Below are 21049 nucleotides of genomic sequence, written 5' to 3' on the forward strand. Positions count from 1 at the left end.
GGCCAGCTGCTTGTGGCGCTGTTTGGGGAGTGTTTTTACTGCAGCTGGTCGCGATAGTAGTACGGCATGGGATATCACTCGACGAGGCTTGCGCTGGGCTTGGGCGGTATGTTACTAGGTCGGAGTGGGGGTGGAGGTGGGGGTGGGGGCGGGGGTGGGGGTGGGGGTGGTGGGGTAGAATGGATCAGTAAATTACTTCTTCTGTATTTATTACTTTGCACCTTTGTGCGCTGTGGTGCGCGCACTGAAGGGTACAGATATGTAGTCGCCGATGGAGCGGCAACGTACATGTAAATACGTACCTGCCGGCGGGCGGGCCTCCGTGTGTTTGTCTCTTGGGTTTAATTTAGGTTTCAAGGTCTGGATCTTGGTCGGGTAGAGTAGATCAGTGGGAGGTGGTGGGATAAGTAGAGTAACATGTAAGTAAAGTATATCCTGTTCCTGGCTGGCTGGGCTGCTGCTTCCTGTGTATCTAGAGTAGGTACATGGGGGATGACTTTGCTATGGGTAAAGAAAAGTCAGAACGGTAAGGTACATGTACATAGAGAGGTATATGTAATTAGAGTTCAGCCTGGGTTAGGTACATGTAGTGATGATCTTGCGAAAGTATCGATTCCACGAGAGTTGATGCTGTGTCCTTATATTGCGAGACTACCGGTGTAAGGGCTAGTGTACTATACGTATTCATATCTAGAGAGAACAGATGTATCAGATTAGCTGGTATATCTTCGCAGTTAGAGGGCTCTTCCTCTTCCTCTTCTCCTTCCACCATCAATCAGTTCATCGACTAGAGTACATTGCATTGAGAGTCACTGTTCCTTAGAGTACTGCGACATGCAGCACGACAAAGAGGATACGACGATACATGCGTTTACTCGACCGCGACACTGGTAGCGGGAAGAACGAAAAGACATCCTCTCTTCTCTACCTAGAGTAAGTACTCTATTTCATCTACAGCTCCACCCGACGTCATCCAGCGCCACACGATCCACCGTCCAGACTCCACCACACCTTTCCCTGGACTGGACCCTGAGCTGCTGCAGACGCTAGAATCGAGCTGAGCTGAGCTAAGCCGGATCGTGTGATTTGCAGCAGACCCTTCGTTAGACCCTTCGACCCTTCGACCCTTCGCGCCCCCCGAGGATCATGTGCAGAAAGAAACCGGGCACAACAACAGACGCCTGCCCTGACAACCGAACCTCACCCGAAACCCAGCTTTTTTTTCTCTCTCCCGCTGTTCCGAAACCCACCACCACAACCACCACAACACCACAAACCCTGGTTCAGCTCTTTCCTTTCTTCTCTCCTGTCTGTCACTCCATTATTGCAATTATTTCAATTTTTTCATCGGCGCACAAGACAGCTCCATCACGGACGGGGAAATAAAAATAAAAAGATCATACCACCTTTCTTTAGCCCAACCAATAGTTAGCTCGGAACAATGCTCGCCACACAGCAACGGCTCCTTGCCCGCCGCCTCAGCTCAGTAGCCACAACAACAGCAACCCCGTCACGAGCGCTGCTACTCCTACGATGTAGTAGTAGTAAAAGAAGTGTTTTTGCTGTGGGCCCACAGAGAACACCGACGGCGGCGGTTGTATGTTTCCAGCCACGCCGCGGCATTGCAACGGGGCCAAATGGGCAGAGGAGGGGGATGATGTCGGCGATGGCTGAAGTGGAGGAGGAGACGGCCGACGATTTTGGGACTCAGGGTATCTATCCCCACACCTACCCCACCTACCCTGGGAGATAATGGGCGGCGGGAGCGGGAGCGGGAGAGGGATGGCTGACCGAGTGACAGGTGTGATCAAGGGCCCAATAGACCAATACCAGCGCTGGGTCTCAGAAGGAAAGCTACGAGACGATGAATACCAGAGAGGTACATACCTTTATACCCCCCCCCCCTTCTCCCCGCGAGCTCCAGAACTAACCCCACGCCCCCCTCCCAGGCATCGTAATGAACCTCCAAAAGCTCCACGACGACCTCCAAAGCTACCAGCCCCCCACCGTCGTCCGCCCCACCCTCGACTCCCTAACCCCGCCCCCACCCCGCTCCTTCCTCTCCTCCATCTTCTCCGGCCCCCCACCCCCACCCGCCACCACCGTGATCCCAGAAAACACGCCAAAGGGCCTCTACCTCTTCGGTGAAGTCGGCTCCGGCAAGACCATGCTCATGGACATGTTCTACCACACTCTCCCCGCACACATCACTTCCAAGACCCGCATCCACTTCCACGCATTCATGCAAAACATGCACAAGCGCCTGCACACCCTCAAAACCACCCACGGGGCCGACATGGACGCAATCCCCTTCGTCGCTGCCGACATCGCCGCCGCATCCAGCGTCCTCTGCTTCGACGAGTTCCAGTGCACGGACGTCGCAGACGCAATGATCCTCCGCCGCCTCCTCGAGGCCCTCCTCTCCCACGGCGTCGTCGTCGTCGCGACATCGAACCGCCATCCAGACGACCTCTACAAGAACGGCATCCAGCGAAATAGCTTCCTCCCTTGCATCGCTCTCCTAAACACAAAACTCACAGTCATAAATCTCACCTCCCCCACCGACTACCGAAAGCTCCCGCGGCCAGCGTCCGGCGTCTACCACCACCCGCTCGGGGCCGACGCAGTCGCGCATGCGAATAGGTGGTTCACGTACCTTGGCGACCCGGCGGACGCGCCGGGACCGCGTAGCCACACGATCTGGGGAAGGGAGGTGAGGGTGCCGATGGCGAGTGGGCGCGCGGCGAGGTTTAAGTTTGCAGAGCTGTGTGGGAGCGCCACGAGCGCGGCGGATTATCTGGAGCTCTGTAGGCATTATGGCGCGTTTGTGGTCGAGGACGTGCCGGCGATGGATCATAAGAGTAGGGATCTTGCGAGGAGGTTTATCACGTTTGTGGATGCGGTTTATGAGAATAAGGTACCTACATATTCGACCTATTACCCCCCATCTAGCTATCGGGCAAGTATCGGAGGATTGAGCTAATAGATTACTTGTACGATAGGCAAAATTGGTACTCACGACCACCACCCCGCTGCACCAGCTCTTTGTCTCGGAGGCGGAGATGAAGGCGGCGGCCGACGAGGAGGGCGCGGACCTCGACGGCGCGATGAGGAGCTTGATGGATGATCTAGGGCTGAGCATGAAGATGCTGAAGGACAGCTCCATCTTCAGCGGCGATGAGGAGCGGTTCGCGTTTGCGAGGGCGCTGAGCAGACTTAGCGAGATGGGGAGTGTGATGTGGATTGAGAGGGAGTAGTGGTGGTGGTGGGGTAGTGGGGTAGTGTGGTGGTGGGGTGTAGATAGAGGGAGAGATAGGGGGTTTGGGAAGCATGGGAAGGCGAGGCGGACTTTGTGTTTTTTTCTTTCTTGCTTTCTGGCAATGGAGTGGAATGGGATGGATTGGGGGCTTATCGGGAGTTTTAGTTTTTGATCATATATATATTTTTCTTTTCTTTTTTTCTTGCATCTTGCGGCTTTCTTTTCTTGCGTGGTGTGCGAGTGTGTTGAGCCTACAATCTTTTTTTCCCCTTTCTTTTTTTTTGGTGCAGCGGATAGATACAGATACCATCATCGTCCAGTAGGAATTAGAGAAATCCAAAAAAACAAACACTACACAAACGGCTGCTGGAGCCGCAATGGTTGCTGTCTCGGTGTGTGTGTGTGTCTCGGGATCAGAAATATCAGGAAGAATATCATAGACATAGGTATATTCGGAGCTCATATTTTTTTCGGGGTTCGGAGGCCATGCTCCCTCTCTCTCTCTCGAGAGAGAGAGAGTCTCCCCTGTCTATCTGTCTATCTACTCTATTCTGGGCCTATCTAGAGTAGGTCCAAGTTTACACAGCGTGGAGAGTGTCTTATCCGGCTGCCAAATCGGGTATCTAGAGTACAGCTCGGCTAGAGAGGATCCGGAGGTGATGACGATATCGCCATGATATCTGGTGTTTACTGCTGAACGGACTGTTTAGTTTTTGCGTTTTGTTTACTATTATAGAGTGATGAGTGAGTGAGTGTACCCCGGGCGATCAATCAGCCAGCGCGCGCGTGAATTGCACGGATAAAGAAGTTGGGCAGAGTAGCGGTCCTGGTTCCGTCTTGGAATGCTCTAGAGTAGCAAGCGGCACCTGCTGTAGCGGGGTGTGAAATCAATCCGTTTCCACAGCAACAGCAGCTGGAACGTTATGTGTATCTTATTTTATTTAGCCCCACTCAGCCTTGCGGGAAATACTAGCGCGTGTGTGTGGGGTGTGTGCGGTTGCGTTGCATTGCGTTTGTTGCCATAGCGACGACAGACAGGTTCATGGTTCTCAGGGGCAACAAACAACGGGGGATATGTCAAGAAGGAAGAAGAGATGATATGTATGCACGGCACAGACACACAACTACTTGAACCAACACGTCCCACCCACTCACCACCCACCTGCTTTTTTGCTTTGCTACAATACTACCTACGTCTAGGGTTTTCTGGATATCTCGCTTTTGCTCCCCTTTGAAATAAATCCTCTCCCTCATCTCATCTCACGAACGTGCCCGATTTACGACTAGCAGCAATTACAAGCAGCATAGGTACTGCCCTACCCTTACCCTGCTGCACACGCACGCGCACGCACGCGCGAGTAGAGTAGTTAGCTCCCCTCCCCTCCCCACCCTCCCCGTGTTCCTGGCTATTGGGGGAAAACCATATATATATTAGCAATTTGGGGGTGTTTGAAACACTTTTGTTTGGGGGTCAAGTGACGGACGAAACTAAAACATGGCGACTCCGTACGGCCAGTCAGGAGGGCATCCTGATTTTGCGAGTACTGGTGGGCCTGAGGGCTATGATAACGACCATGACGACAATGACGACCAGAGTGCCGTTGGGGCGCACGGATTACCCAGTGGGCAGCAGATGAGGCTGCTCGGAAGTCTTGGGGACGAGGAGGACGACGGTGGCTATGAGGCGTATGTGTTTAACCCCCCCCCCCCCCACTCACCCGCCCACCCGCCCGCCCGCAGCTCAATGGGAAAGTCAAACATTGCTGACTGGTGCTGTAACGTGATACAGTCCGAGTGAACCAAGCAGATCGTACCATCCCAATAACCAGCAGTACCAAGAGCTTGCCCGACAGCACACGCCGCCGCCGCAGGTCAGGAATGTCAATACTGCTATCGGGTATGAGTCGACTCAATCGCCAGCCCCGAGCTTTGGGGGAAGTCATACAGCGATTGGATATGATAACACACCGCTCTCGCCAGAGTCGCGGTATGGGACACCGGCTTCACACTCGCGCCTTACTCCTACTCCATCACGCCTTTCGGAAAACCGTTCATGGACGCCCTCGAATGTAGGAGAGTGGACAGCCAGCCAGCGGGGCGGAGGGCCAGGGAGCGCGCAGATGGAAAGATCTTCGACTAGAGGCGGCGGTGTCCCCATTAATAGGGCATGGACCCCGAGCCGGAATAGCGGTGTTAGGCAGCTTGATATTCGGCAGGTGGACTACTCGCGCCCGCCGCCCATGAATACGGAGCCTTACGTCCCAAGGAGCTTGAATGGGACACCGAGACCGGGTAGCATCATGAGTAGTTACTCAAAGCGAAGCAGAGACAGCCAGCAGACACTGCTTGAGAGTGATTACCCAAGCGGTCAAATGAGGAATTCGTATCAGAGCGAGGAGACAATGGTCCCCGTAGGCGATGATATCAGCGATTATCAGTATACAGATCTAGGCGACTCTCAGTACGGTCCGGGGGCTAGTAACGTGAGCGGCTACTCGGATGACCTGAAGCGCGAAATCACAAATTCGTCTTCTGGGGATGGAAGAACCTATACGATGGGCACCGAAAGTGATAGCGGAAAGCTTGCGGCGCAGACCAAGGGTGCGCATTTCGGTCCTGCACCTCATGCACCACAGACGAGGAGAGGTCTTAATCGGCAAGCGCTCATGACAAAGAAGCAAGTCAAGCTTATCAACGGAGAGCTTATTCTTGACTGTAAAATTCCAACAATTCTGTACAGTTTCTTGCCTAGACGGGATGCACAGGAGTTTACGCATATGAGGTATACTGCGGTTACCTGTGACCCGGATGAGTACGCGAATCGTGGGTATCTGTTGAGACAGAACATAGACCCGACTAGAAGAGAGACAGAGTTGTTTATCTGTGTCACGATGTATAACGAAAACGAAATCCTATTTACGAGGACCATGCACGGTGTCATGAGGAATATTGCGCATTTCTGTGCCAGAAGTAAGAGTAGAGTTTGGGGAAAGGATGGATGGAAGAAGATTGTGGTATGTATCGTCGCCGATGGGCGTAAGAAGGTACACCCGCGTGTACTCGATGCGTTAGCTGCGATGGGCGTGTATCAGGATGGTATTGCAAAGAATTCTGTCAACGGTAGAGAGGTCAAGGCGCACGTTTATGAGTACACAACTCAGGTGTCACTTGACTCAGATCTCAAGTTCAAGGGTGCCGAGAAGGGTATCGTACCAGTGCAAATGGTGTTCTGCCTCAAGGAGAAGAATGCAAAGAAGTTGAACTCCCATCGATGGTTCTTTAATGCTTTCGGAGCTACATTGTCCCCTAACGTTTGTATTCTTCTTGATGTTGGAACTCGGCCGGGGAATACCTCGTTATACCATCTATGGAAAGCCTTCGATACAGATTCCAACGTTGCTGGTGCGTGTGGCGAGATCAAGGCGATGAAAGGGAAAGGCTGGATGGGACTCTTCAATCCCCTCGTTGCGAGTCAAAATTTCGAGTACAAAATGAGTAATATCCTCGATAAACCTCTCGAGAGTGTTTTTGGATATATTACTGTGCTTCCCGGAGCCCTGTCGGCATATCGCTACCACGCACTTCAGAACGATGAGAATGGGCACGGCCCCCTATCACAATATTTCAAGGGAGAAACGCTCCATGGGAAAGATGCGGATGTTTTTACGGCAAACATGTATCTTGCTGAGGACCGTATTCTTTGTTGGGAGCTAGTCGCCAAACGCTCCGAACGATGGGTCCTGAAGTATGTGCGTGCCGCTACCGGAGAAACCGATGTTCCCGATTCTGTCCCTGAGTTCATCTCTCAACGTCGTCGATGGCTTAATGGAGCTTTCTTCGCAGCCATTTTCTCGCTGGCTCATTTCAAACAGATCTGGTCGACGGATCATACGTACCTCAGAAAGTTTTTGCTGCATATTGAGTTTTTGTACCAGTTCGCCTCGTTGGTGTTTACGTTCTTCTCTTTGGCGAACTTCTATCTCAGTTTCTACTTCATTGCAGGAAGTTTGGCAGACGCAACCATGGATCCATTTGGACATGGTTGGGGGGCAAGAATCTTTGTGTTCTTGAGGTTTGCATGTGTGTTGCTGATATGCACCCAGTTTATCGTGTGTATGGGGAACCGGCCGCAAGGGTAAGTAAATTATCTTTCCCTATATCTCTTGAATTATGTTTATACTAACCTTGTGGAATAGAGCAAAACGAATGTTCATGTCCTCAATGGTTGTGTACGCCGTAATCATGGCCTACACAACCTTCTGCGGAATGTATATTGTTATCAAATCCTTTACTGGCGGTGTCGGTGACCAGGTCACTGAAATCGTCCTTGGTGACAACATCTTCACGAACCTTATTGTCTCAGTTGGGTCCACGATGGGTGTTTATTTCCTCATGAGTTTCCTGTACTTGGACCCATGGCACATGTTCACCTCCTCCGCTCAGTACTTCATGATGTTGCCCAGCTACATTTGCACTCTCCAGGTCTATGCTTTCTGTAATACTCACGACGTATCTTGGGGTACCAAGGGTGACAACACAGTTTCTGTCGATCTTGGTGCTGCTGTCGCTTCAAAGGGCGACACTGTCGAGCTTGAAATGCCATCGGAGCAACTCGATATCGATTCTGGGTACGATGACGCACTTCGGAACCTCCGTGACCGCCTTGAAGTTCCTTCGGATCCTATTTCAGAGGGTCAGATCCAGGAAGATTACTATCGTGCAGTTAGGACATACGTGGTTGTTGTGTGGATGGTTGCCAATGCTGTTTTAGCGATGATTGTGACTGAGGCCTATCCCCTTAATGAAATGAGTGGGAACTTTTATCTGAAGTGTAAGTTCCACCCTTACCCCTCTTTCGTCCTTGAGTTGTTGACTAATTGTGTTTGTATAGTTCTTCTGTGGTCTGTTGCAGCCCTTGCCGTCTTCAGGGCTCTTGGATCAACGACATATCTGATCCTCCAGGGACTCCACCGATTCGTAGAAGGAAGGGTCAAGTTCGACCCTACCCTCATCACGGATAGATTCCAGCCAGCATGGAAACAGACGTCATCGTCAAAGGTCCAAATAAGCATGCCATGGACTAATAAAAAGTTGGTACTTCCAAGTGTAAGCAACCTTGGGAAATCCGTGTAAAGGAGACGAAATTTTCTTTTGTTATTTATGGCATGTGATAATGGGGTTTACGTCTTTCCTATGTCCTTTATGGTGTATATCTTCTTTATCTTTATGTATATTCTAGCGGGGCTGGGGTGCTCTTTTTTTTTTCTCTCCTTATTTTCTTCTCTTCTGGGTAGGAGGTTCTGCTTTTTTGTTTGGGAGGCACGATAAGTAGGCCTGTAGGATTTTGATACCATGACGAGAATGATGTGCGGAATGTATGTTCCTGTTTGTTGTGCTTTAATGTGTTTTGTTATGATACCTAGGTGTATGAAAAATTATTATTTTTCAAAGCAAGCGAGCAAATAGATTGCATATATGCTTACTGCGTTGGGTGTGGATTCCCGGAGAGTGAGAACCTGTGATTCCGGGAACTGATGCTTGTATGCCGCTTCTCTCCAAACCCCTGTCGTGCATGCTGCTACAATTGTGCAGGTACGCCTGAAGAGATTATTTGTTCGGGGCCCAGCCGGGCGGTCTCGGAATTCATGTATGCCCAAATTCCAATTGTCAAATCCCGGGCTTGCTAGATGCTGGATGCTGGATGATGTAGGTTGTCTGCTGCCCTGGTGACTTCTACAAAGCCAATGGAGCTCATGGGGGGAAGGCGGGCTGAGGGGTCATGAGGCCATTATATAGCACCTTGCTAGCGTGTCCTGTCATCTTGACACATGCAGGTATCTTTCACTCAGTGAATCTGCGAAACCGGGGCCTGGATAAGGTTCCACAGCGTTCTTTAAATATTCTACGAGAGGAAACTATATACTTCCTAGAGGAAATAACTACCGGCCACGAGCACGAGGGACTTTTAGTCTGTGTTCTAAGATCATGATAAGAGACTATATGGTGATGTAGTAGATACATGTACATATGTGGCTGATATTTGGGCTTGGATAGGTCTAGGCGCACTCTAGCTCTTCTAGCAGAGCTCCGCTACCAAGCCTTGAAAGTATTCATAATAATATAGGTATTTTTCTAAGGCGTATGATTACTTAAGGTACCAATTTATTCACAACAGAGTGATCATATTTAAAAGTTTCTCTCAAACGTAAAACCCTAAACCTGAAATGCAGAGGACCTGCATCCATCTGTGTCTTGGCGCGTAAATTGGGTTGCTGTCGAGCCCGTGTTCTTGTCTATCCCAACGCGTCGTCGCGAACACCTTTTTCCAAAGACAAACCCGAGTCCATTCCCGAGTCCACATACAAGCCCATTGTAGAAACCATTGAAGCCCCTTACTATAATACACGAAAAAATGGCACCTAGGAAGAGAGCCGCGCAAACGCTGAGCGCACATATCGATTCTAGCAGCGATGACGAGGCAGTAATTGAAGAAGGTTCGTGCAAATCCTAGAGCTTTGCTTTCATCAATTGGACGGAAGGCTAATGGTGGGTCATAGCCAAGGTTGTTTCAGTCTTGCAGAAGAGAGCCACGGGGAAGCGTGCCACTGCTACAAGGAAAGCATCAACCACTGCAGCCGAGAAGAAACCTGCCGCTCGCGGAAAAAGAAAGGCGGCAGCTACAGAAGATGAGGAAGAGATAGACGACCCCATCAAGGATGACGAAGCTTTGGATGACACAGTTATTGTCGTTGACGAAGGAAAGAAAAAAGGAGGAAAGGCGCCAGCTAAACCAGCAAAGAAGGAACCTGCTAAGAGAGCAAGAGGGAAAAAGGCTGCCACAGAGGAGCCAGAGCCAGAGCCAGAGGAAGATGAAGAACAAGCGGAGTTAGTTCAAGAAGAGAGCACGGTTAGCACAACGAAGAGGGGTAAGAAGGCTGCTGCTGAACCCGCTGCTCCGGCGCCAGAAAAGAAGAAGCGTATGTCGAAGAAAGATAAGGAAGCTGCGGATAAAGAGACTGCAGAGGCCCAATTCACACCGATGGAGCTCGATCTACCCTCTGGCAAAGAAACGGATAATAACCAGGAGCTAGATATCGCCGGAGTACATCAAGCCGGGATAAGGAAAGGCGGCGGCGGGAAAGGGGTTGTGCCGAAGGGGAAGGGAAAAGGAACGAAGTCTGATCACGAGATTGATACTGAGGAGGATGATCTTTCACAAGTTCCAATGAAAATAACAATCCCGATGCCACCCCCAGGGAGGGGTAAGGGAAAGAGGCAAATCTCCGCCGGAGATGAGAAAGCACTTAGAGATCTCCAAGAGGCATATGAAGAACTCCAAAGCAGATATGACAAACTTCAGGAAGCTAAAGAATCTGAACCTGAACGAGCTTTGAAAGAATTCCGGAAGAATATGAAGGAGAAAGATGAAGGTTTGCATATCTATCTCACATTTAGCCCAATTGCTTCAAAACACTAATAATGGCGTAAATAGAAAGAAATAAGGTCATCTCAAATCTACAGGGTGAACTGAAAGCTCAGCAGGCGCTTTTCGGGGAATCAAGAGCTGTCCAGAAGAAACTCATTGCCAAGGAGACGGAAGTTTCGAAATTGCAAGAAAAGGTTCAGGAATTGAGTAAAAGTCTCCATGATCAGCAGAATGAGAATCAAGTAATTTCAGCAAAGCTTGCGCAGGCTCAACATCAAATTGCGCAGGCACACACCCAGAAAAGCAACGCACAAGCCCCCGGAAGCGCTGTTAAGTCCGGTTATCGAGGACCGTTGGGTGCCCCGAAGGCCAATCTTAACATGGCGGCAGATGATGCTAAACTCAAGGAGGATCTATATGCAGATCTTTGTGGTCTGATCATCGTTAACGTCAAGAAGGAAAATGACTGTAATGTTTTTGAATGTCTGCAGACGGGCGTTGACGGATGTATGTTCTCCTCCTGAGTGGTATCGTTGATCATGGCTAATTTCAATTAGTGGCTATCCATTTCAAGCTGTCAGTTCCGACCCAAAGCACAAAACCGAAAAAGGCTTCTAATCATGAAAGCAAAACTCCCGGTGACATCGATGAGATTGACGACGACGAAGTCCTATTTATCCCGCTGATTGATCAAGTGAGAGACAAGTCCGTCATTGAAATATTACCTACATATCTTCGTGGTGAAATCTCTTTCCAGAAGGACCACATGACCAAGTTTTATCAAAAGATCAACACCTTGTTCATGATGAGTATTAGCACGCGCAAACCCCAATCAGATTCTACTGAAGAGGAGAGCGACGACGAAGAGGAGGAGGAAGATGAGGAGGAAGATGAGGATGAGACTGAAGAGGACGAGGAAGACGGCGACGAGAAGATGGAAGAAGCAAAGTAGAATTAAATTTTTGGAGTAGACTGCATAAAAGTGACACTTGCTCTAGCGAGCGAGCTGGCCCTTTTTCTTTTTTTCCCTCGATGCATGACGTCTTGGTACTCGCACATTGCGAGCCTGAGCATTAACTCGGAATTTTTGATTACATATGTAACATGTAGTTATTCCTGTAATCAGTCAGTACATGTACTTAGTTTAATTTCTCCAATTACCGCACCAACTCAATTGTATCATAGCATGCACAATACCCACATATACCTGGTAACTGTCTAACCGTACCTGCATATTTTCTGCGCACTTGTCCGGACTACAGATCCCACCTACGTAGTTGCATATAATATACACCCCAATTGCAAAGATGTTTCCTCCGCTCAGCGAAAGGTACGTGTGCAGATGTTTCACGTCTAGAATATGTAGCAGAATGACTTCATCCCGGTGACTGGGTCTTTACAAATTTGTCGCCTGCATAAACTCCACATTAGCCTATCATCATACGCCAGCTTTACGTGAGGCTCGCACTTTAGTTTTTTGCAACTGTCTCGAATTTGTCCAATACAACTTCGTCATTGGTTACTGATTTATATTTATGTATATACGTATGCAAACATCACAAAAGAACGGCTACATGTAGTACACACGCAAAAAGCGACGTATATGATGGTTACCATAGAGTTACGCAAGTAAAATACGATGAGGACAACGGTCGCCATAGGTCTGCCCTAAGCTACGTGTTCAACTATTGGCTCCTATTTAATATCTTAGTGGGGGCCGTTTCTTTTCTTCCTTCGTTATTCGCTTGTCTATTCAATACCCGCCGTCTGATATTCGCTTCTGCACATTTCTTCCAGAAGTACCAAACGTCTAGGATGCCACCACTCAGTTCCAAAGCTAGCGCAGGGAAGACATGGGAAGCCCTGTCTGCCATGAAATCTATAGGGAAAGAACTTAATGAAGACGAGGAAACTACTATAGTTGTGTGTATGAATTATTACCCCAGAAAACGGATATGAAATCTTACTAGTATAAAATATATAGAAGGAAAAATATGAGAAGCCTATAGAGAAAATGAAAGGGAGAGTCGAGCGATTGAAGAGGCGTGAGAAGAGAAACAAAAAATTAAGGGAAAAGCGACATCCGGCCTTCGGAGAGCATTTGCTACCCGACCCTTTGTTCGACATAATCGGCGCAGGAAAAACCATCTACGACACCGCGACAAATTGGGGTAGTCGAGCTTGGTCGATAGTTAGTACTTGGGCCCGTCTAGATCCACAACCGTATGCTGATACGGGATTTTACATGGATAACGAATTCTCAAAATCTACCGAATCCGTGTCCTCCCAAGATTCCTGGTTTGACGACTCCTGGTCAATATCTGAAACTAGGACCCCCTCAGTTTTCGGTGAGTTTGAGGATGGCAACGTTGATTCGTCGGGCGATTCAGCAGAAGACGGGCCCGAATGGTGGAGACGAAAGGCCACCACTATTGATTCGGAGAACCCGATGTCTCTCAACTCCCCAAAGTCGTCTTTCTTTGTGATGACGGAGTCCCAGGAAGTACCGACAGATATGTATGGTACTCAGGAGAGCCGTTTAGATCTGCTGAGCCCTAATCCGGCAAGGGACTTCACGAAGCCGGACTATACCTGGGAATCGTTATTATTGGGCAAAGAGTACCAGCTCTACAACCCGGTGGTCAGGGTCTTCAATGACCCGAAGGATATAATGTCGTCACCGCACGGATATAAGAAACGCTGGGGTATGTACATTCCGACTCCCTGGGTTCTTGCCCTAGCTCCTTGAAAATCGGTTTTTTTTTTCTTATTTTTTATTTTTTTACTGACATCATTTCTTACGTTCCCGTCGTGCAGCGGCAGATTTTGGAACGCCGTCAGTTAGTATCCACGATCCATTTAGTGGCACTTGGCTGCAGGTGTCAATGGTCGCAGTTGGTGGGGTTGCAGTTGTCTTTTTGGGATTGAGGATTTGGAAGCGTAAGGACGCAAAAGAGGCTAAAAGAGATGTTTACCGAAAAAAGGTCGCCGAGAATTTGAAATGAAAGCCGCAAGGGAGAAAAAATTGAAGAGCTAGCAGGTTATGCAAGACATAACGGCTGTATGTACTTTCTTTTTGTTGCAAAACACATGATCCTCTTTTTTCCAAATAGAGCATTGTGAAGCGGTATGTACTAGTTCTCTGTCGGTCCTGCACATATATCGAATCGAGTGATGATTCATGATACAACACAGATAGCGGTAGATCGATATTGAAATGAGGGAAATTGAACAGATTTTCTTCCTGAAGAGGTTTAACGGAATAAATATGTAATGTGCGGCGGCTGCAGTGTTACCTAGATTCGAATTTAAGCTCAATTGGCCTAATGTAAAGTGAGCTCCGAACGAGCGAGAACCCGTGAACCTGTGAAGTTGCACCGCATGCTGCAGGGACAATGAGTGTTTTCCTTTTTTCTTTCAAGCCAAAAAAGCAAGGCAAAAAAGAAAAACGAAACCAGATTTCGCTTGACTCTAACCCCCCACTTCCCCGTATTTTTCAAAGGACCCCCAAGCCCCCACTTTCAGGGTTTTGTTTTCAAACACATGGGAAGTCCACAAACTGCGCCTGTGTGATGTGTTCAAAAACACCACGTCCGACATCACGACGACGAACAACCGACAGAAAAAAAATATCAACCATACCCGGTGTGCGCACAAATCAAAAGCATCTGCTTTGGCGCCCTGCGAACACCGGCAGTAGTATCCTCTTCGGGACCGGGCGTCATTTCGATTAAGGCGTCCTAATGTACGTTTCGCCAGGTAGGACGAGTAGTCTCGAGGCTACGTCCATGTGTGTACATTATTGACCGCCGATATGCTGCCTGATCAAATTAAAAATGTGCAGTAGATTATGCAGGGCTAGCATTTTTCTCAGTAGGCAGTTAGTAGTGATGTTGCTGAGGGCAAATCAAAGGCGCTCCCAGCACAACCGTGTCTCTGGTTACTCCGAATGATGTCGGTTCTGCAATTTCGATCGTGAATCCGACTTTCCGCGATGCATACGTTCTGAACCATACATTCATTGTTATACGCAACCTATCGGTGGAAGGGGAGAAGCTCAGAGGAGGGTTAAACGCCTTGCTGAAAGTGTATGATAGCGTTATCTTTCCAGTGTGGTTGCCACCGATTGTGATCACTGTGTAACTGAACTGAGGTCGTAAATTCAAGCATATAAATGTGTTTTTTATCGATTTGGTATATATCAACCTCAATATGGAATGTTGATCTTCTCCCAAAACTTCGATTCCAGGACCAGGGTTCATTCTGAGGTAGTTTGAAAAGCTCGAGAGCACGAGAGTTACAGACAAAGCTCACAACGCTTCTGCCCCCCCCCCTTTACCAAGCCCTAGAGCTCGAATAAAGCCCTCCAAATATGTATTAGTTCCGGCTCCATTATTCGTTCCCAGCCCAATCCATCGTATCTTGTGATACAACACCCAGACCTCCTCTCTGGAGTAAGACAAGCGGATGATGGATGACCCTTCCGATTTCTCCCTACCCTATTCATAATTATTCACCAATTGACGAATATCATCTTCAGGCCAAAATTGAACTGCAATATGTAGTTCTCTCGAAACGAACACATTTCACGTGGACAATTGGGTCTTGTTTCAAACTTCCTCGAGGTAAAGAAAACGAGAGAAAAAACGATGGTTTCTTTCCAATTGGAGGTCGGCTCGTTTTATGTGAAAAAAGATATTACTCCCTCCGATTTACGAGCTTATGGAGGCAAAATATGATCTGGACGTGGGTATGGTATTTATACAGGCCCGCTAATCAAATCAGAAGGTGCATTGTGAAAGGAAAAAGCAAAACAGTGTTCAACGTGGGTTTTCTCACGATCAGAAAGAGATGAAAATGTGACCGTTACGGCTGCACTTTTCCTGGTTCGACGTTAATCGGAAGGTGCCAATTAAGCACCAGTAAGTAGACGTCGACTCGGTTTACAATCATTGGAGTTCGCTTGTATGCCGAGTCACCTTACCCCAACCTCCATTAATGACGATCTTAGATCGACTCGCAGGCGCACCTGGGTGTCATGGCGCCACGATTGCGTTATTAACTAACCTAATCAGTGGCCCCCGGTACTTGCTGGCGGTTTTCAGGCGTGCATCTTGATGGTGGTGGGGTTGCTGTGTCGTAAAATTAGAATCTGTTTTCTTACTCCAGCATGCCAGTTACATGCAGTCTCGAACTGGAACTGAAGCTGGAACCACTTGAACACTCTCCCGATAGGGACCAAAGCTGCTGGCCCCGCAAGGCTGGCGGTGATGATGATGGACAAGAGAAGGAGGGAGTAGAAGACGACGATGATGTTGTTTGGCATTCCCTAACCTAGCTGGGAGGGGGTGCGTGGGGGTTGTAAGGAGGGGGAGGGGCATTGTTCTTTAGTTCTAGGCCATGTGTACTTCTTATCCCATCAGTAGGTAGTCACAGCCACTTTTGAAACTAGCTGTTTTTTTTCCTCCCCCTTCCCATCCTTATGACGAGAATTTCGGCATCTAGAGATGCATGGAACGAGCGTCAGCGTAAATCAGAGACAGTCTGATCTCACCTCCTCAGTAAGGAGGTTCCCTTTATCGACGTTCCTTGCTGCTCGTTCGTTCGCCGAAGATATTTCATCTTTATTTATCTTCGTCCCATATCTCCCTCCCCCGATCACCCGCTGACAAAGGCAGCAAACGATTCTTGGTGGTTTTGAATATTACTGTATACTTATTGTATCGATCTTGTGTTTACGTTTACTCCTTTTCAACAACCTGCAGCTCAAAGATCAAGAAGACAGCGGAGGACAATGCCATTCTCACACCACAGCCATTCCGGGCAGTTTTGTCAACATGCCAGAAATACGTTGGAGGAAATGATACAGGCAGCTATCGCGAAGGGGATGATAGTATTTTCATTAACTGAACATATGCCGAGAGATTGTTTGGAAGATCTGTACCCGGAGGAGGTGTGTTCTTTTTTTTCTTTGCGGATCTTGGGGATTTTCTCCTGATCCAAAAACCTTGATCTGGAAAGAACCAATGTGGCGTTCTCCAAGCCCCAAGCGTAGATTGTGGTGTGCTGACCGGTGTATCGGGTCGATGGTAGATTGAGGCTCACCTAAATCCGTTTGAGCTCTTCAGAGCCTTTGCCGACTATTATGACACTGCTCTCCGCCTCCGGTCTCGATATCAACACATGATCGAGCTCCCCATCGGCTTTGAAGTTGACTACATCAGAGAATCCTCAATCACCCTTATCAATCATCTTCAGAACCTTTACAAATTTGACTTCTTTATCGGCTCGGTTCATCATGTGAATACTATCCCGATTGACTTCGATAAGCCCATGTATCAGAGGGCCATCGAGGCAGCTGGAGGAACCGAGAGAGATCTATTTGAGGCATATTTTGATGCACAGTATGAGATGCTGAAGGCACTCAAGCCCGCGGTGATCGGTCACTTTGATCTTATCAGATTGTTCTGTAGCGATCCAGATAAGAAATTGGCCGATTACGGCGGAGATGTTGTGAGGAAAGTTGAGAGGAACGTGGACTTTATCTGTAGCTACGGTGGAATTACAGAGTTGAATTCGTCAAGCATCAGAAAAGGTTGGAAAGAGCCATATCCTAAGAAAGATGTGTGCGAGGTTGGTCTTCTTCAAGCTTAACATGAATCTATGTTTACTGATATCAATCTCTATAGATCATCATTGCCAAAGGTGGAAGATTCACCTTTTCGGATGACAGCCACGCCGTGGATCAAGTCGGGTTAAACTATCACCGGGTCCTAGACTATGTCGAAGACATTGGATTGACAGAGGTGCATTATTTGATGAAACTCCCCATGGGTCAGACTCGCATCAACGTGCTGGATGCCTGCGTTGTGAAAACTCTCACACTAGAAGAGCTGAAAGGACACCAGTTTTGGCAGTCATGAGCTCTTGATGGGCTATGGAGAGTACCATGGTCACCTCTTATTCTCGTTTTTCCTCCTCTCTTCATTTTTTCACTTTAGATCGTTACTGTTTTTGTTATTTCTGGTTTTGTTACGGCGTTGTCGGTTGTTTTTTCTGCTTCTGTATTACCATGATTCATGAAAGCAACCCCCAACCATTCTTTCAATACTGCTCTGTTGGATTTTTGTCTTGCGAGGTTTCTAAACTCATATACACCCGAGAGTTGTCAGTTTTTCATCAAGTCTCATACATTAAGCTGAAGCAAATGAGTTGACAAGCTTGATTTCGTGGCATCCGAAATGTATACGTAGGTTGCCCATGGGGAACTTACAGAAATCTAAACTGCAATCCTTATTCGCTTTGTATACATTGATAAAGTTGGCTTGTCTGTACGTATTCTCCGATAGTTATCTGGTCTAACCATCTATCAGCCCATGAGATAGGAGGTAATCTGTGGCAAAACCGCAGCCCCAAACCCTCTTTGGAGAGGTATATCGTACATACGTCGCTCGGGCCTCGTAAGTGACTTATTGAAGTATTGCTTTTTGAATGAATGAAGCATCATCATGCACATCGCAGATCGCCTGTTTCGGATTAGCCGTAGTCGCACAAGAAAGATCAGCACATCGGCCCCACTTCAGCCTTATCGATTACCACCCCCCATGCTTGACTGAAACCTTTGCCGAAGAAGATATGCATAGCGGTGTTGTACCAGGGTACTTTGTTGTCTGAAGGCTGGTAAGTTGCGGGGAAGGTTTCTGGCAGGGCGTTGCTTGATTAGTTGGTACTCCTTAGGGTATCTTGACAAAAGCAACAAGTGCGGCAGATTTTTTGGTATATGACCAGGCTCTAGCCCGGCCTTTGTCTAGAATAAACACACTGCGCTCAAATGATAACCACGTGAAGCTTTCGGGATATCACATCTGCTCCGCGGGGCGTGGTTCCAGCTACTCGAGTTCACGGAGAGCTAGCTGTTAGTACATGTAGATGGTCGTCTGTATCCACCCAACTACCGTCTGTATGCTTTCCCCCCCCTTTTCTCTCTGACTAGGCTACCCCATTCGATAACTCCCGAGAGACTTTCTTTCGGCGGCTGGTAGATTGTTCGAGGTGGTATTATAGCTCTATATTGTATCTAAGGTTTCAGGCGGGGGAGGGGGAGGGGAGCAAGTCCAGGCCTATAGCTAATGTTAGATGCGCATCACGAACTGATTCCGATCATGCAACATCTCAGCTGGCTCTGATAAGAAGTGGATCGAATATTGCAGTATGTATGGTTTGGGTCGATGAGGTTGACGCAGAACGGGTAGGGATGGTTTTGTGGACCTATGCGAAGCAACACTGATGGTTCAAATAGTAGTTGGCATAATGTGGCACGAAGCTTGGTACGTGGTATCGGTGACTTCCCTGGTTAGCTCGATTATCGATGAGATCTGGATTGGACGTGCGGTTAAATGTTTACGCTTTGACTTTTTATTTCCTATGCCAACGACCGACCTGAAACTGTTCCAATAGTGTCTTCACACACCTACGGCAGCTGTGTTTGCATCGATTCTAAATACTCACTAGCCCGGGTTATTCTTATCGGACCAGAGGAAGTGGCCCAATGCTTTACCATACCGTTATCTTTGTAGGAAGCCGCAGGGCCAGAAGCCTTCATCCTGCGAGTGATTTATTGTGAAGAAGTGTAACTGAAGTGGCGAATGGTCGATCTTGAACCTAAAATCCCCTCAGTATCACAGTAAACATTCACCAACAGAAGGATGGCTTGGCAAGAGAGGGTACACCAAAACATCCTACGCCTGCAGCAAGAAGCCCAATTCTCACCCAACCCTAGTGCCAAGCCGTACCTCGACTGGTACATATACTTATAGGTTTAGGAAAAGTGGTCATATGTATATCTGACTACCCGTCGAGATTTGATGCAGGTACAGTGCAGCTTCAACCGTGGAACTCCAGGACCTGTCACCTGAAACATGCAACCATCCCGGAAGGCTACATAAATGACTCAAATAACAGCCGTTTGACGGAACTATGATTTGACATGCTGTTTTTAAAAGCTTAGATATAAACTTTCATCTCGCCAATTCTGCCTGTTAAAAAGGAGTCATTATCAGCACTCGTGTATCAGATGTCAAGTCTACTAGGGGTGCATGCATTTTGGAGAGCCAGCTGTCATGCCGGTGTCAGATTCTTGTATCTGGACAACCTAGGCTCGTCCCCAACCCCTGCTTCCATCCTCCCAGTAAGCAGCTTGCTGCTAAGCAGGGGATAGGTACGAGACTTGCATTATATAATACACACGCATGTGCTGAATTATGCAACTCTTTCCCTCAAAAGCCCAACACGTCGTCCATGCATTGCACATATTATAAGATACATGTATCTTGTCGAAAAGAACTACACATACATCGCTCTTAAGATTCATTTTTAACGCGCTTCTAGTTGTGAGCTAAAAATAATCTAGCTTTATACACCATTATGCATTATAGCCTAATGTATTCGAATTCATCTTTCCGGGATCCCAGAATAAATATCATAGCGGTCAGGCTCTGGATGACTTATTACGTGCCATCATTATTCATGTCACTTATAGCTGAGTTGTTCACGTGACGTGTCTCTCGAGGCAGAGCCTCGATTCGTCACCTATTAATTACATGTATTGCGTTAGCTTTGATGGAGGGAATAGACGGTAAGAGGAAAAGGACGTAACTGATAGCGCTCCAATTAGAAGTCATCCTCACATCTCTTTCTCCTACATTTTGAATTTCTAGTTTTCATGACGACTAGAACACTACTGAGGCTTCTCTGTGCTGTGATACGCTGAAAATTTAAACACGGATGAAGATATACATGTACTTCGGTATCAGGGATAAGTGAGAAGACACCACGATGCCAAGATTGCGTGAAGGGTGTCTTCTCACTTACCCCTACCCCCGAAGTATATGGGGGCTAGGTTAATGTAGTCGTCCGCGCCCGGCCCGCTATTCCGTGTTCCTCGATCGATAGACCCGGGGAGTAATCCGACATATGCATGGATGGCCATGGGCGATTACAACGTATGGGTCTTTCCAAGCTCTAATTTCTAACCACTTCCTTGAAGGTATGCTTATATCTAGTAGATATTTGACTTTAGGAGCAGATATGCACGCGGTATACATACCAATTATATAGATATGCGCGCAGTTTTCGAAATTTTGTATGAATGTGAGAGTACGTGCTGGTAAAAGGGAAGAAATTTGATAGTCTCAATACTATAACTTTTAACGATATATATTAATATGGTAATCCACGTAGTGCCTCCTAGTACCATAATTATAAACAAGTCTGATCTAAAACCATCATGAATATTGTTATTAAAAAATAATGAGTGGCGGATATATGTTGCGGGATGAAATATTCACGCTCCCTCCAATGTGGGT

At 47.8% G+C, this 21049-nt stretch overlaps 6 protein-coding genes across 6 annotated transcripts; 5 read left to right on the forward strand and 1 right to left on the reverse strand.

Annotated features, from left to right (window-relative positions):
• Window positions 1–1441: 1441 nt before the first annotated feature.
• On the forward strand, window positions 1442–3257 carry LAJ45_09322 (uncharacterized protein; the record flags this gene model as incomplete). Its single annotated transcript, XM_046118865.1, has 4 exons — window positions 1442–1712; window positions 1802–1879; window positions 1950–2917; window positions 3003–3257. The coding sequence occupies 4 exons, from the start codon at window positions 1442–1444 to the stop codon at window positions 3255–3257; spliced, it is 1572 nt and encodes a 523-aa protein (XP_045967943.1).
• Window positions 3258–4754: 1497 nt separating this feature from the next.
• On the forward strand, window positions 4755–8392 carry LAJ45_09323 (uncharacterized protein; the record flags this gene model as incomplete). The annotated part of the gene is made up of 4 exons (XM_046118866.1): window positions 4755–4945; window positions 5049–7394; window positions 7456–8090; window positions 8151–8392. The coding sequence occupies 4 exons, from the start codon at window positions 4755–4757 to the stop codon at window positions 8390–8392; spliced, it is 3414 nt and encodes a 1137-aa protein (XP_045967944.1).
• A 1279-nt stretch (window positions 8393–9671) lies between these two features.
• Window positions 9672–11637, forward strand: LAJ45_09324 (uncharacterized protein; the record flags this gene model as incomplete). Its single annotated transcript, XM_046118867.1, has 4 exons — window positions 9672–9753; window positions 9817–10689; window positions 10752–11192; window positions 11243–11637. The coding sequence occupies 4 exons, from the start codon at window positions 9672–9674 to the stop codon at window positions 11635–11637; spliced, it is 1791 nt and encodes a 596-aa protein (XP_045967945.1).
• Window positions 11638–12699: 1062 nt separating this feature from the next.
• Window positions 12700–13690, forward strand: LAJ45_09325 (uncharacterized protein; the record flags this gene model as incomplete). The annotated part of the gene is made up of 2 exons (XM_046118868.1): window positions 12700–13390; window positions 13503–13690. The coding sequence occupies 2 exons, from the start codon at window positions 12700–12702 to the stop codon at window positions 13688–13690; spliced, it is 879 nt and encodes a 292-aa protein (XP_045967946.1).
• Window positions 13691–15383: 1693 nt separating this feature from the next.
• Window positions 15384–16011, reverse strand: LAJ45_09326 (uncharacterized protein; the record flags this gene model as incomplete). Its single annotated transcript, XM_046118869.1, has 3 exons — window positions 15384–15457; window positions 15525–15557; window positions 15867–16011. 3 exons carry the CDS (start codon window positions 16009–16011, stop codon window positions 15384–15386), a joined length of 252 nt encoding a protein of 83 aa, XP_045967947.1.
• Window positions 16012–16599: 588 nt separating this feature from the next.
• LAJ45_09327 (uncharacterized protein) lies at window positions 16600–17608 on the forward strand (the record flags this gene model as incomplete). Its single annotated transcript, XM_046118870.1, has 3 exons — window positions 16600–16638; window positions 16779–17318; window positions 17375–17608. 3 exons carry the CDS (start codon window positions 16600–16602, stop codon window positions 17606–17608), a joined length of 813 nt encoding a protein of 270 aa, XP_045967948.1.
• Between the last annotated feature and the right edge of the window lie 3441 nt (window positions 17609–21049).

Source organism: Morchella importuna (assembly GCF_003444635.1).
Source record: "Morchella importuna strain M04M26 chromosome Unknown Morimp01GS035, whole genome shotgun sequence".
Taxonomy (NCBI): Eukaryota; Fungi; Ascomycota; class Pezizomycetes; order Pezizales; family Morchellaceae; genus Morchella; species Morchella importuna.